This window comes from Antechinus flavipes, chromosome 3 (assembly GCF_016432865.1).
Source record: "Antechinus flavipes isolate AdamAnt ecotype Samford, QLD, Australia chromosome 3, AdamAnt_v2, whole genome shotgun sequence".
NCBI lineage: Eukaryota > Metazoa > Chordata > Mammalia > Dasyuromorphia > Dasyuridae > Antechinus > Antechinus flavipes.
Genome location: NC_067400.1, coordinates 316498700 through 316514176, shown reverse-complemented (window position 1 = coordinate 316514176; position 15477 = coordinate 316498700). Strand labels below are relative to the sequence as shown.

General features: G+C 35.7%; 1 protein-coding gene across 1 annotated transcript in view; it reads left to right on the top strand.

Annotated features, from left to right (window-relative positions):
• The window catches only part of SLC15A2 (solute carrier family 15 member 2), a 48821-nt gene extending 36299 nt beyond the window's left edge, over window positions 1-12522 (top strand). The window contains exons 15-22 of the mRNA XM_051985366.1: window positions 753-887; window positions 1558-1719; window positions 3353-3399; window positions 3944-4054; window positions 4570-4666; window positions 5457-5603; window positions 7082-7186; window positions 8903-12522. Coding sequence (XP_051841326.1) covers window positions 753-887; window positions 1558-1719; window positions 3353-3399; window positions 3944-4054; window positions 4570-4666; window positions 5457-5603; window positions 7082-7186; window positions 8903-9076 — 978 coding nt within the window. The 3' untranslated portion in view covers window positions 9077-12522. The remainder of the gene's footprint in view (window positions 1-752; window positions 888-1557; window positions 1720-3352; window positions 3400-3943; window positions 4055-4569; window positions 4667-5456; window positions 5604-7081; window positions 7187-8902) is intronic.
• The last annotated feature ends 2955 nt before the right edge of the window (window positions 12523-15477 follow it).

Sequence of the window (15477 nt, the reverse complement as noted above, 5' to 3'; positions counted from 1 at the left end):
AGAATCTTTTACTAATACAGATTATTTGCATTTTAGTAGTTGATTTTTAGGAATTTATATGGTTTAAGTTTCACCACCTGGTAACCAAATTTCTAGTAATAATAAGTTGCTCCTTGAATGACAAATACATTAGTTTTTCATTGGGATCATAGTCAAAGGCTCTCCAGCATAATGGGATCTATCAGAACTTGTCATTACTTTGAGAACCAAAGATTGCCTACCTATATCAGGAGGCATCAGAATAATTTACTTTATAAATTAAATTTTCGGCCCCCACAAAAGCTTTAATGGCTTAAAATTGAAGTAAAACTTTTGGAACAAACTTAAAAAGTTTTGACAGTATATGAATTGGCACTTATCTCCATTTTACAAAGGAAAACTGAGGCTCAAAGATGCTAGATGGTTTTCCCAAAGTGCGAGAGCTAGTAATTGTAACCTTACTAGGCATGAGACTTGATTCCAGATCTTTTAACCACTTCAGAATGCTGCCTGCCCAATCCAAATCTAATCATTCTTATTAAACTAGAAATGTTTATGAAACCAATGCTAGAAACACATATGATATATTAAACAAATGAATATCAAGAGTTAAAGAACTGAATTGGGATTAAGTGACTTGCCCAGGATCACATATCTGCTGGTATATTAGATTTGAACTCGGGTCCTCCTGATTTCAGGGCCAGTCTTCTAGCCACATACCATTTAGCTGCCCCTGATGTTTATGATTCTCATATGGTGTTTATTGTTCTTAGGAAATGAGCCCACACAAGCCAGGAAGCAAAGAGATGTACCTGAAAATACTGAATCTGGCAGATGATGAAGTGAAAGTGGGATTGATGGGTTATCAGAACAACTCTCTGTTTTCAGACACCATCAAGCCCTTCCAGGTGAGGGGGGAGATGGAACCAGGATGATTTGGGATCACACTTGCATGGTATCCCCAATTATCAGCATGGTTATTTAGAGTGACCTAGCCAAAGATCTCAGCCTATCTCCTAATCACTTCCAAAAATAGAGCTCTTAATCGTGGGTCTGTGGATATAATGGAGAGCTATTTCAATACAATTGATTTCGTTACAATCCTATGTATTTTTTGTGTTAAAAAAACATTATTTTGAGAAGTAAAAGATCCATAGGTTTTTACCAGACTTCCAAAGAACTCCATGATACAAAAAAGGTGAAGAACTCTTGATCTATTCACCAGTTTGACAATAAAGATTGCTATCTGTATTATATCTTCACTCATATCTATAATGATAGTAAGCATTTCTGAGTCTCCATTGCCCTCACTCCTTATGGAATTGTGATGCTCATGAAAGTAGCAAAGAGACTATTTGGTAACTGCCTAGAATCATAGATTTAGATTAAAAGAGACCTTAGACATCACCTGGTGATCGCTGGATTCCACTTCTAACATCCTCATGTACAAATAAGGAAAATGAGACCCAGAAAAGTTATGTGATTTGACCAAAATTGTGTAAGTTCAAAACTATCATGTTCAACTTTGCAGTGAAGATTTTTTTTATCCTGCATATTTTTTTTAATGTCTTTCTGTAGCAAATAGACCATTCCAAAATGCTCCTGAACACAGAGAGACAGAGTTTTTACTTCCAGCTACACTTTCACAACACGTCTGTCACCAATGAACATATCCTGGAAGAGAAGAACAAATACAGCTTGGTCACTCATGCAGATCAAAGGGGAGTTTCCAGTCTCCTGGTGAGTGTTGGGATAGTCCTTAATGGTGAACCTCTTTGGTATACCCAGTGAAGTGATGGGCTCATTATCTGGGCAGAATGGTCTTTGTGATTGTTATCAAGCAAGTCCCTGCTCCTCTAGTATAAATAATTCATTGATGGCTAAGTCTAAAGGATTAATAAGACTTGTTTTTGCTCAGAATTTAATGACCCATGCCCTTTGTTGTGGGCCCTCTATACTCCTTCCCCTCCCCACAAAAGAGAGGAAAAGCTATATCATATATTTCCACATACAAAGTAGAATACAGAAAAGGATTATCTGTGAAAATGCAAGTTTCTATGACATACAGCTTGCCTTTCTTAAAGAGTATGTAATGTATTCAACATGTTATTTTTAAATTAACCTGCTTATCTGTGTTTACTTTTGAACTTCCATTCTACTCTCCTGTCAAATAAAAAAAAATGCAATGCTTTACTCATTGGACAATGTATGTTTCATTCCTTCCATCAAGTTTATTTATGACTATTAGGAAGAAAGTATCTTGCTTCATCTATTACATTCATATGTAATTTATTCACATAATTTATTTAGCCATTCCCCACTGGATGGACAGTTCTTTTGTTTATAATTCTTGATACAACAAAAGTTGTGATATGAATGCTTTTGTACACAGAAATCTTTTTCTTTTTTCTTTGATATCTTTGAAGATTAAGTCTAAGCATGCAGTGGATAGAGCACCAGCCCTAAAGTCAGGAGGACCCGAGTTCAAATGTGACTTCAGACACTTCCTAGCTATGTGACCCTAGGCAAGTCACTTAACCACAATTGACTTCAGGGAAAAAAATTAATCACCCTATTTTCCTGCAATCCTTCCAATAGTTATCATTTTTCTTTTTTTGGTCATCTTTGTTGATATAATACAGGTATGATGTGGGACCACATGATTTTAAATTTCATTTATCCATGGTTTGGAAGATTTTTTTCTTCCTTTGAGAATTGCCTTTTTACAGCCCTATTTGTAGTGGCTAGAAGCTGGAAAATGAATGGATGTCCATCAATTGGAGAATGGTTGAGTAAATTGTGGTATATGAACGTTATGGAATATTATTGTTCTGTAAGGAATGACCAGCAGCATGAATACAGAGAGGACTGGCGAGACTTACATGAACTGATGCTAAGTGAAATGAGCAGAACCAGGAGATCATTATATACCTCAACAACGATACTGTATGAGGATGTATTCTGATGGAAGTGGATCTCTTCGATAAAGAGAGTTAATTCAGTTTCAATTGATCAAGGATGGACAGAAGCAGCTACACCCAAAGAAAGAACACTGGGAAATGACTATAAACTGCTTGCATTTTTGTTTTTTTCCTGGCTTATTTATACCTTCTAAATCCAATTCTCCCTGTGCAACAAGAGAATTGTTCGGTTCTGCACACATATTGTATCTAGGATATACTGTAGCCTATTCAACATGTAAAGGACTGCTTGCCATCTGGGGGAAGAAGTGAGTGCAAGGGATAATGCTGTAAAAAAAATTACCCTGGCATGGGTTCTATCAATAAAAAGTTATTTAAAAACAAAAAAAGAGAATTGCCTTTTTATATGCTGTGATGATTTTCTAATTCATTTTGATTTCTCTATATTACAGATAAAGAACACAGTAACCTCAACAGTCAGTGGAATGGCAGCTGTGAGGTATAAATCACAAATCACTGGGCATTCCTGGGGTTCTCTTTCTCCACTGGATCATGATGTAGGTTTGATCTGTGACCTGTAGATTGAGAGATCTTGCTTGTGTTGATTAGAGATTCATTGTGGATTGCCTAGAATGATCAGGTCAACAAAGCATAGCAGAAAGGCAAGTTAATTTTGATGGGATTAGGGCATGACCCAGGTTCTTCACAGTCCTGAGTCCTTTTGTCTCCTGCTTATATTTATTATTTCCCTCTTGCTCTGTGCTCTGAAAAAGAGAATTAGGTCAGGAATTCCTAACCTTTTTTTGTATCATGAACTCTTTGGCAGTCTAAAGCCTGTTTACTCTTACTCAGAAGCATGTTTTAAAATTAATATAAAATGGATAGAATTATAAGGAACATCAATTCTGTGGAAAATGCATTTATCAGAACATTTAAAAACAAAATAACAAGCTCATGGACCCTAGGTTAAGAATTTATACAGTAGGGAATTCTTTTCAGAGGTTTGTCTATTTCTGTTCTAACAACTTTTTTCTGACTCACAGGTTTATTAACACCTTGGATAAAGATGTTAACATCACCTTAAGCAGAAATGCCTTCCTCATTGTTGGCAAAGACTATGGCATCTCTGTTTACAAAACCGTGGAAAGGGGAAAGTAAGAGCTTTAACTTTTTCTTTTTCTTTTGCTGAGACAATTGGGATTAAGTGACTTCCCCAGGGTCACACGGCTAGGACGGGTTAAGGATTTGAAGTCAGATCCTCCTGATTTCAGGGCTGGTACTCTATTGAATGCGCCATCTAGCTGCCCCAGAAATTTATCTTTTTGGAAATTACTTTAAGAAGATGTTCTCAAAAGTTTGTAATGTACAAGGGTAAAAGATTGAGGCATATCTGCAGTAATCAAATAGGAAAGAGAAAATTTTTGCATGTATTTTGAAAATAAAAAGCTATTATTTAAGAAACATTTTAGATCAAGGTGCTGAAATGTTATTCTTTTCACATTAAAAAAGCACTTAAATCCCTTACTTTTTGCTTTTATTGTATTATTATTTAAATAATTTTGAGACAGATTTCTGACCTTTTGAAGTCTAGTTTGCTTAGAATAGGAAATATCCTTTTGAGGCACAGTGTAGTTTTGGGTTTAAGATCGCTCTTTCGTTCTTTTTCCAGATACCATAATGTGCAGTGTAGGACACAAGACAAGGACTTCTCCTTGGACCTGGGGCTACTTGATTTTGGTGCAGCATACACAGTTGTCATTATTAATGTAGGTAGTTCTTTCCCTTCTCATTTCTTCCTTTTTTTTAACCCCTTTTTCATTTCTTTCCCCCTATCTTCACTTTCTTTCATCCAAGGAGCCTGCTTGGAAGTAGATGTAAGTAAATGAGGAAAGATGAGATGTTATTCATTGGGCAAGAGACTCATTTCCTACCCATAGAAGGCCCACTGAGATCTCTTCATTTTGTGGACCTTTTTCTATGTATGGGATTTTAAAGAGTTATGGCATTTTATACTTCTAAATAGTGTGAAGACTAGAAATCAGAATTTACGTCCGTTCTTCATACTCAAATAAGATAATTTGCTCTAGTCTCAACATGGCCCCTAGAAATAATATCACTATCTAGGATGTTTGATTAGGTTGCTGCTTCCCTAAGTATGACTTGAGCTAAAGGACTTACTTCACTTGATTCCCTGAAATCCTGGAAACGAAATCACTGAAACGCTTCTTTTGAAGTATAAGAAATTAAGCAGCTGTCTTAACACTGCAAAAAGATCAATTTAGTTTTGGACCCTTCAGAGCTCTTATCGTGGAGAGCCGAGCAAATTAAGTATATATGAGGAAAGGTGTATCCTTGATTTCTAATATAAATTTCAATCCTTATTGTTTCTGACCTATTAGATGACAAAGAATAGAAATTAATGATCATCTTGAAAATATTAATTTGAAAAGAGTAATAACCAAGAGAATACTGTTATTATGATTGGTTGAAAAGATACTTGCATCTCAGAACAGTTTTTCTGGTACTGCTGGTAAATCTCCCTTCTTTCCTGCTTAGAGTTCTGATCAAGGTCTCCGAGCGTGGAAAACTGAAGATATTCCAGCCAATCAATTGTCCATTGCATGGCAGGTGCCACAATACATGCTAGTTACTGCGGGCGAGATTATGTTTTCTATCACAGGGCTTGAGTTCTCCTATGCTCAGGTAACATTTTTTTTTTATATATTTTCTTTTTATGTTGAATTAAGAAATACCAAATCATATGAAAATTTCAATATACATAATAAAAAAATTAAATTATACATGAAACTGCAGATTTTATTTATGATATACAGCTTATTTTTCTTTTCAAGTTTATAGTAATTAGTCAGCTTCCAGAGAGCTTCTTTTAAGTCTCAGCTAAAATTTCACCTTCTAAAGGAGGCGTTTCCCAATCCTTCTTTATTCTAGTGCCTTCCCTCTGTTGATTATTTCCTTTTAAATTATTTATTGTTTGTATGTTTTCATGTAGTCTCCTAGAACACATTGTGAGTTTCTTGAGAGTAGGGACTACCTTTTGCCTTTCTTTGTATTCCCAGGGCTTAGCACAATGCCCAACAGGCATTTAACAAATGTTTATTGACTGATTGACCAGCTTTCAAAGCTGTCTCAGGTAAGGCTTTTCAGAGGTAGGAAGAGCATGATTCTTGTTCAGTCACTCAGTCATGTCTGACTTTTTGTGACTCCATGGACCATAGCACACCAGACCCTTCTGTCCTCTACCACTTATTGAAGTCTGTCCAAGTTCACATTCCTTGTTTCTGTGATACTGTCTATCCATCTCATTCTTTGCTGTCCCACTTTCCTTTTGCCTTCAATCTTTCCTAGTATCTTGTCTTCTCAATATGTGGTCAACATATTTAAGCTTCAGATTCAGTATTTGACTTTCCAGTAAATAGCATGAATTGATTCCTTTTGAGAATTGACTGATGTAACATTCTTGCTGTCCAAAGGTCTCTCAAAAGTCTGCTGTAGCACCACAATTCAAAAGTGTCAGTTCTGTGGCACTCGGCTTTCCCTGTAGTCCAACTCACATAGCCATATGTTACTATTAGAAAACCCATAGCCTTGACAATATAGACCTTTGTCCCTAAGGTGATATCTCTGCTTTTTAATATGCTGTTCAGATTTGCTTTCATTCTAATGAGCAAGTATCTTTTAATTTCGTGACTGCCATCACCATCTGTAGTAATCTTTGAGCATAATTCAGGGAACTAGTAATTTGAATTCTTGAGTTTCCCTAACAGGATAGAGGACATAGGCCAAGGGCCTTCTTCCTCTTAGGCCTTTAGATTCCTAACCTATGACAATGGTAGAATGGCAGCTTGGCTCCAAGCGACCTTCATAACCACAGAACCAAGCAACTCATATACTCAGGCGAAGGTGTAGTACTCAAGCTCACATGATAGCTAAGTTTAGTGGGTACTATTTTATTTTAAAGATTTATATCCTAGGAGAATAAAAAGTTCTTCAAAGACAAGGATAATTTGAATTTTGTCTTTATATATTCACAACTTAACATGGTATCTTACATAAGGTAGACACTTAAATCTTTATTGAGTGGGAAGTGGAGTAGGGGAGGGAAACTTTCTGGGGGAAATTGAGGAGGCTTAGAGAAACTCTGTTTTTTGTACTCTCTTTAGGCACCCTCCAGCATGAAGTCAGTGTTACAAGCAGCCTGGCTCATGACAGTGGGTATGGGGAACGTCATCGTACTTATTGTGGCACAGACCAGTGCTTTGGTGCAGGTATGGGTCCTATTATGACACCTAGTCACATGCATTCCCCCAGGCACTTGTGGTACAAAACAAGGTAGCTGCATGGCTGCTGTCTGAAAAGTGAACATTTGGGGATATGTCTTTGGAAGTGAACAATGACTCCTGTGGATGTAGATGAGAAACTAGTTTGTTTTTTTTAATGATATGAGCTAATGACCACAGAATGCCTCAGAATTGCGTAATTTTTCTGCCAAGGAGGACAAGAATTGAGTAGGAGCTGTAGGGGCTGTAGGGGCAAGGAAGCTATATGGAAGTTAGGTAGAGAGATGAGAGTTTTTCCTCATAACATCCACTAAAGTCCTACTCTGAGATCTCATCATGGTATGGAGGGAATCCTGAATTCTCAAGGATTATATCAACAGTATAAACTTTTATAAACTCTTGTCAGGTCCTCCTGATCTGGGAAAGTTTTTAAAACAAGCCCAGAAATGGCCTCCACATCTGCTGTCCAAGCACCAACTTAATAAGTTCAGATATGCAAATCATCATTAGGTGGTGAATTTTTGTGGCTTCAGGAATGCGTTTAATCTATCTACAATGTTGAAAGCTTGATAAGAGCTCCTTTCATTTGTGCGAATCACAATAGTAAACAAAATACTCAAGACAAAAGAAATCACAGATCTTTGAGGCATTGAATTATGATCATTTGAAGATGGTTGGATCAGTACAGAATTAAAATGAGAGTTAAAAAGAACTTTTTCAGAATGTCTTTAGGAAAACATGGTGTGGCAGAAAAACTGTTGGATTTGAATTGAGGGATATGGAAAGAATGGGGCCTGGTCAGAGTTTACACTGTGATGGAAACCTACTGAGAACAACTTATTTCCTTTCTCCCATGCACATCTAGTTATAGTTCTGGTCCTTTGAGATCCTTGAGTGAGTTATACTGATAGATTCAGTGAAGTCAGAATCTCCTAGAGATCACTTCTCACTAATAAAAAAATTATGGCAAGAGTGTATAAATTTTTCTTGTAGTACTCTCCCTTAAATGTCCTATTCTGCTATCTCATCAAAGAATATAGGTGATTCTAGAATGATGAGAAGACTATGCCAGAAGAGCATAAACTCTGGTTTATTCTACCAAACTATGAAGTTATCAGCAATAACTCTAAAAGGCTCTGATAAGTTATTAAAATAGGTTGTGATCTACATTGATATCTACATCAGCAACCACAGACCTTTAACAGAGTGAACTATAGAATAGTTTACAATTTACAAAGCACTTTCCTCACTATAATTCAGTGACACAGCAAATATAAGTATTACACATGAGGAAACAGTCTTAAAGAGAGGTTATTTGTCCAGAGTTATTGAACTGGGAACCAAACTCTGGGTTCCGACATCAAGATATCCAGAAAAGGTCGATTTCATATCCTTCCACAGTCCCAGTACCACATATTATAGAAGGAAACAAAGATATTTCTAATATTTAGCTAGCAACTCCCATGCTGCAAGGTCAATCTGTTTAGCTTGACTAATCCTCAGAAAAGCTGGATTTACTATTTGTCCATTATAATAACCATTCCCTCCATTTTTATATTCCCTGTAATGTCTTCATAAGAAATCCCTGTTCTGCAAGACTTTTTGTATGACAATGTGACACCTATATACACAATTTCCCAGTGAGTCCTGACATGTTTTCTAAAGTCTTTAAAAATTTTTTTCTTTCTGTCTTTCTCTTCACAGTGGGCCGAATTTATCTTGTTTTCTGGTCTCCTGCTTATTGTTTGTATTATCTTTTCCATAATGGGCTACTACTATATTCCTATAAAACCAGAAGATTATAATCTGGAAGACACAGAACCTTCTCACATCGAGGGAAACACGAGAGACCTGGCAATCCAGAAAACGAAACTCTGATTGTTCCCTTAGCTCTACTCCAAACCTTTATTTCTTTTATATTATTTTATCTACCCAAATCAGTCTATCTCATCCCTAGTCCTGATCTTAGCCTATATCTATATTGAGTATCCTTCTCACTGGGCTAGGTCAAAGAAGTAATACCTATTTCATCAGAGACGCCGATGCAGCTGTCATTCATCATACTCGAACAAGAAATTCAGCCACTCCACACCTCAGTCTCATCACCTATTCTTAGAGAATAGAGTCATGCATTGTTCTGGTGAAGCTGGGACAGATGGTTATTTCTTGTGTGTCTAAAAGAATGTGAAGAAAATAATTTAGATGTTACTGTGTAACTTTTTATATAACTGTTTAACTGTGACATTTTTCAATATGTGAATGCATACTGTTGTGGGAGAAGGGGAAATATGCACCTGTATTTGCCATTCGAACATTGCCAAATGTTCTTGGTTCTCTTATCTGGGTTTTGGTCATTTAACTTTGGGCTTTTGTCAGTGCATCATGATTGTTTGAATCTAAGTAAATTGATTTATACTAATCAAACTATATTAGATGATTGATCATTGTGCAATTATTATTCACAAAATCTACTAAGGATATTGCTACTAAATAGCAGCTTATATTTTCATAGCACTTTATTGTTTATAACAACCTTATGTAGTAGGTAATTTAATAGATCAGAGTGCTAGTTTATTAACTTCTAATGGGGGGAAAAGGAAGAGCTTGAAAGAGATTAGAATTTTTCTATCCTAACATGAAAAGAGGGGGACATCTTTTTTTCCAAGTATTGACATATAATGGAAATCACGTTAAAGGTTAAAAGTCTGTTTGATGTTCTTGGAGCCAGAAAAAGGAAATCAGTCTAAGTCACTTAAATGTTCTTTAAGGGAATATAGTATGAAAATTATGGAATAATGATTAGCCATCCAATCTTCACATCACTGAACCATAATGCTCCAGAACATGCAATATATTTGCTAATTGTCATCATTTTCAGTATTCAGTACTTTTCTCTATAGCCTCTTTAAATTATACCATTCCTTTTCCACTTAACCCTCATTCAAAATTGCTTTATAATTCTGAAAATCTTTTTTACGTGGATTCCTTCAGCAATTCAATTCCACAAATACTTGTTAAGTACATACTATTTCTAGGGCATGAAATGGGATATAAATTTTAAAAAATCACAGTTCCTGAATTCAAAAATTTACAGCACAGTAGGAAGGCAAGGTATATATAAATAATTTATATGTCATAAGTGATATTAATCTTCTGAATATTTTATTTTTTTCTAGTTACATGTAAAGTTTTCAACATTCATTTTTTATAAGTTCCAATATTTTTCTCCCACCCCCTCTTATTTTCCCTCTCCCAAAGACAGCAAGTCATCTAATATACACACACACACATATATATATAATCATTTTAAACATATTTCCATATTTGTCATATTGTGAAAGAAAAATCAGATCAAGAGGGGAAAACAATGAGAAAGAAAAAGCAAACAAACAAAAAATGAAGATAGTATGCTTTGATCCACATTTAATCTCCATAGTTCTCCCTCTGAATGTGAATGACATCTTCCATCTCAAATCTATTGGAATTGTTTTGGATCATCCAATTGCTGAAAAGAATTAAATCTATCACAGCTGATCATCACATAATCTTGCTGTTAATGTGTGTAATGTTTCCTGGTTCTGTTCACTTAACATCAGTTCATGTAAATTCATCGTTTCTAAATGAACTAATACTATTCCATTACATTCCTATACCATAATTTATTCAGTTATTTCCCAATTGATGGTCATTCATTCAATTTACAATTCCTTGCCACCACAAAAAGAGTTGCTATAAACATTTTTGCATATGTGGGTCCTTTCCCCTCTTTTCTGTTCTCTTTGGGATATAGACCTAGTAGTGACACTGCTGGAACAAAGGTTATATAGTTTTATAGTCTTATGAGTACAGTTCCAAATTTTGGTGAGATTAAGATTTTAAAATGAATGTATAATTCCAGGAAGGAAAGATGACTTAACAACTGGAGGAATTAGGAAATTGCACATGAAGTTACAAATCTACCATATACAATCTGCTATTTTTCCAAATATACAACAAAGCTATGTAAATTTGTATTTCCTCTTCTCTCCCCCACCCTAGAAATGGCTACTATTAGAAACAAATAGGTATATATATATGTATACCTATATATATATATGTAAAATCACTCTAAATGTATTTCTATTTATCATTTCTCCAGATGCAGATAGTGTTCTTTATATGTCCTTTATTGTTAATTTGTAAATTCATATAATTAAAAAAGTGAAAGATGCTATATGTAATCAAGATTGTTACATAATATCCTCTCTTAGAAGGATCCTAGGGCAGTCAGTTGCCCTCAGGATTTGTGTTGCCTAACAATTTGTGACAGGTGATATGCTTGCCAAATTTATACATAATATAAAGGTAACAGGGAGAAGGATAGCTGACACACTGGATGACAAGACCACAGAGACTAGAGCTCTGTGTTAAATATGATTAAGATGAAATTTAATAGAAATATTATATTTTTTATTTTATTTTACAAATATTTCCCTATAAACTTTTTTTTTAATTTTATTTTATTTAATAATAACTTTGTATTGACAGAATCCATGCCAGGGTAATTTTTTTACATTATCCCTTGTACTCGCTTATGTTTCGTTTTTTCCCCTCCCTCCCTCCACCCCCCCCCCCCCAAGATGGCAAGCAGTCCTATATATGTTAAATATGTTGCAGTATATCCTAGATACAATACATATTTGCAGAACCAAACAGTTCTCCTGTTGCACAGGGAGAATTGGATTCAGAAGGTAAAAATAACTAGGGAAGAAAATCAAAAATGCAAATAGTTCACATTCCATTTCCCAGTGTTCCTTCTTTGGATGTAGCTGTTTCTGTCCATCATTTATCCATTGAAACTCAGTTGGGTCTCTGTCATAGAAATCCACTTCCATCAGAATACATCCTCATACCATATCGTTGTCGAAGTGTATAATGATCTCCTGGTTCTGCTCATCTCACTTAGCATCAGTTCATGTAGGTCTCTCCAGTCCTCTCTGTATTCATCCTGCTGGTCATTCCTTACAGAACAATAATATTCCATAACATTCATATACCACAATTTACCCAGCCATTCTCCAATTGATGGGCATCCATTCATTTTCCAGCTTCTAGCAACTACAAACAGGGCTGCTACAAACATTTTGGCACATACAGGTCAATAGGAATAAATATTGAGTATTACTTTTAGACTTAGAATCCTTCCAAAACCCCTAGTTTCTTAAGTATGGGATGAGTCAAACTGTCCGTTGAAAGATAATTAAATCTAGCCCCATTCCTCACTTCCAGTCATCCCTCCATATCATCTAACTGCCATGGCATTTCTGCCTTTTAAAGTCCTTCATGACCTGGTCTTTTCCTACCTTTCCAGTATTTTTATACCATACTCTGTGATACAGAGTCACAGTGCTTATAGTACACTGTATTTCCTGACTCTGGAAAGTTTTTCTGGCTGTCCCTCATGCCTGGAATTTCCCCTTTGTTGGCTTCCCTGGATTCTTTCAGATCCTAGCTAAAACCCCATCTTCTACAAGAAGCTTTTTCCTAATTCCCTTTAATGTTAATGTCCATCCTCTATGATTATCTCCATTCTAACTTGTATATTGTTTGCCCTTAAATAGTTAGACTATGAGTTACTTGAGAGTCTCTTTGCTTTTATTTGTATCCCCACCTTTTAGGAAAGAGTCTTATATAATAAGTACTAAATAAATGCGTATTGACTTGATTTGGCCTTGTTTGTGCACCCAACCAGTGAAATCCACAGCTCATGTGTGGGAACAAATTGATGTATAAGACTTCACTATATCTAGCCAGTCAATCCCAGTTACTCCACTGTCGCTCTTGCCATGTCAGCTGTGCATTGGTTCCTTACAGTAATCAAATTGATACTCCCAATGCTCCTCATATTTTCATTGCCTTGTGGCTCTATTCATTATTATGGCTTTACTCTTTCCTAGGCATAAATTCTCAATGCATTGACTGAGGAAATGCAAATCCCTTGAGAGCCCAATCTCTTTTTTTTATTTGTATCTCCCAATGTTTAGTAAGGAAAATTTTTCCTCCCAGGTATTGCTCATCCATTCTAGTGTGATTAGAAGAGTGAAAGAAATCTTTGGATTTTACTGGTCGTTATTTCAGAGTTAAAAAAGCTGTTGTGATCTTGGACTGTATCAAGAAAGGCATAACTTCAAGGAATAAGGTGAAAATAATCACTATACAAATGCACTAATCATACTTCTGAAATATTGTATTTGCTTCTCTGAGACTATTTAGAAAAAGCATTGAAAAATTCTAGAGTATACAGAAGATGGTGAATCCATGTCATGTGAGTTCCAGTTGAAGGAAGTGGCGATGTTCAGATACAGAAGATAAAAGTTAAAGGGGAACATGATAGCTGCCTTCAGGGATTTGAAGGGCTTTCATGTGGAAGAGAGATGAGATTTGTTCTTTGTCCCCAGAGGACAGAATAATGAATTGAAATTACAAAGAGGTTTGATATCAGGAAAAACTTCGAGACAAATAAAGCTATTCATGAATGGAATGGACTTTCTCAAGTGTAAATTACTCATTTTTTTTTCTCATAGTCTTTATAAGTCTCCACACAGTCTCTCTCCACATATCATTACAGACAAATCTACCCCCACCCTGCCCAACTCATGCTGTCTGATCTGAAAGACTGATCCTTCCTTTCTTAGCTAATCTTCTAACAAAAAAATACCTGATGCCTTTACTTCCTCATCTCTTATTCCACAATCTTTTGCAATTTAGATTTTCAACTTATCACTCTGCTGAAATTGCTCTCCCCAAAATTTACCAACAGTTTTCTCTGACTGGCAAAAGTCATAACCCCCAGAGAGTGAAATGAAAGGCACCCTGCCTGCACCATTTTCCTTGGGGCCCCTCTGCCAGTTGGTCTCCAAAGCTTTGAAAGAGAATCAGTGGCAGAAGTTAGTGCTTTGCTATGGGGGTTGGGCCCAGCTTGTCTTGAGGTCTCTGGCCAAGTCTAAATCTAGAAAGATAGAAAAGCAGAGAGAAAGAGCAATCAGAAGCACGAGAAAGCAGGATTCTTCCATCTATGTTAGAACTTAATTGTTTCAGACAGGTGCATGACTTCTTGTTATTCAGTCATTTTTCAGTTATGTCCAATTTTTCAAGACCCCATTTGGGATTTTCTTGGCAAAAAATACTGGAGTGGTTTACCATTTCCTTCCTCAGCTCACTTACAGATGAAAAAACAGACAAATAGGGTTAAGTGATTTGCTTAGGGTCACACAGCTAGTAAGTGTCTGAAGCCAGATTTGAACTTTTCTTTCCAGTTTCAGGCCCAGTGTTCCACAAAGATTACCCCCCAAATCAACTGATCAATGGAAAAAGTTTTAGAAATGCCTACTATATCAAAAAATTATTTTATAGAGCTAGAAAAAATTCTTCTGGAAGAACAAAAGGGAAATATATCAAGGAAATTAATGAAAAAAAATACAAAGGATGGTGGCCTAGCAGTACTTAAAATTCTATTATAAAGCAGCAGTCATCAAAACCATTTGGTACTGGCTATGAAATAGAGTGATGGATCAGTGGAATAGGTAAGACACATATGACATAATAACTATAGTAATATAATAGTTGATAAACCATCAGATGCCAGTTTCTGGGATACGAACTCGGCATTTCATAAAAATTGCTGGGAAAACTAGAAAATAATTTGTCAGAAACTTGGCACAGACCTACTTCTCACACCCCATACCAAAATAAGGTCAAAATGGGTACATGATTTGGGTGTAAAGAGTGATGCCATAAGCAAATAGGAAATCAAGGAATATTTTATCTATCACATCTTTGGAGAAGGTAGGAATTTATGACCAAAGAAGAACTAGAAAACATTATGAAATGCAAAATGGACAATTTTGATTAAATTCAATTAAAAAGGTTTTGCATAAGCAAAACCATTGCAAAGAAGATTAAAAGGAACATACAAAGCTGGAAAAAAATTTAACAAAGATCTCATTTCTAAAACATATAAAGAACTGTGTCAAATTTATAAGAATAGAAGTCCTTCCCCAATAGATAAATGGTCAAAGGATAAGAACAATTTTCAGATGATGAAGTAAAAGCCATTTATAGTCATATGAAAAAAAAATGCCTAAATCACTATTGATTAGAGAAACACAAAACAACTTTGAGGTATCACCTCACACCTCTCAGATTGGCTAAGATGACAGGAAAAGATGATAAATGTTGGGAAAGGATATGGAAAAACTGAGACATTAATGTATTATTGGTAGAGTGATGGATTGATCCAA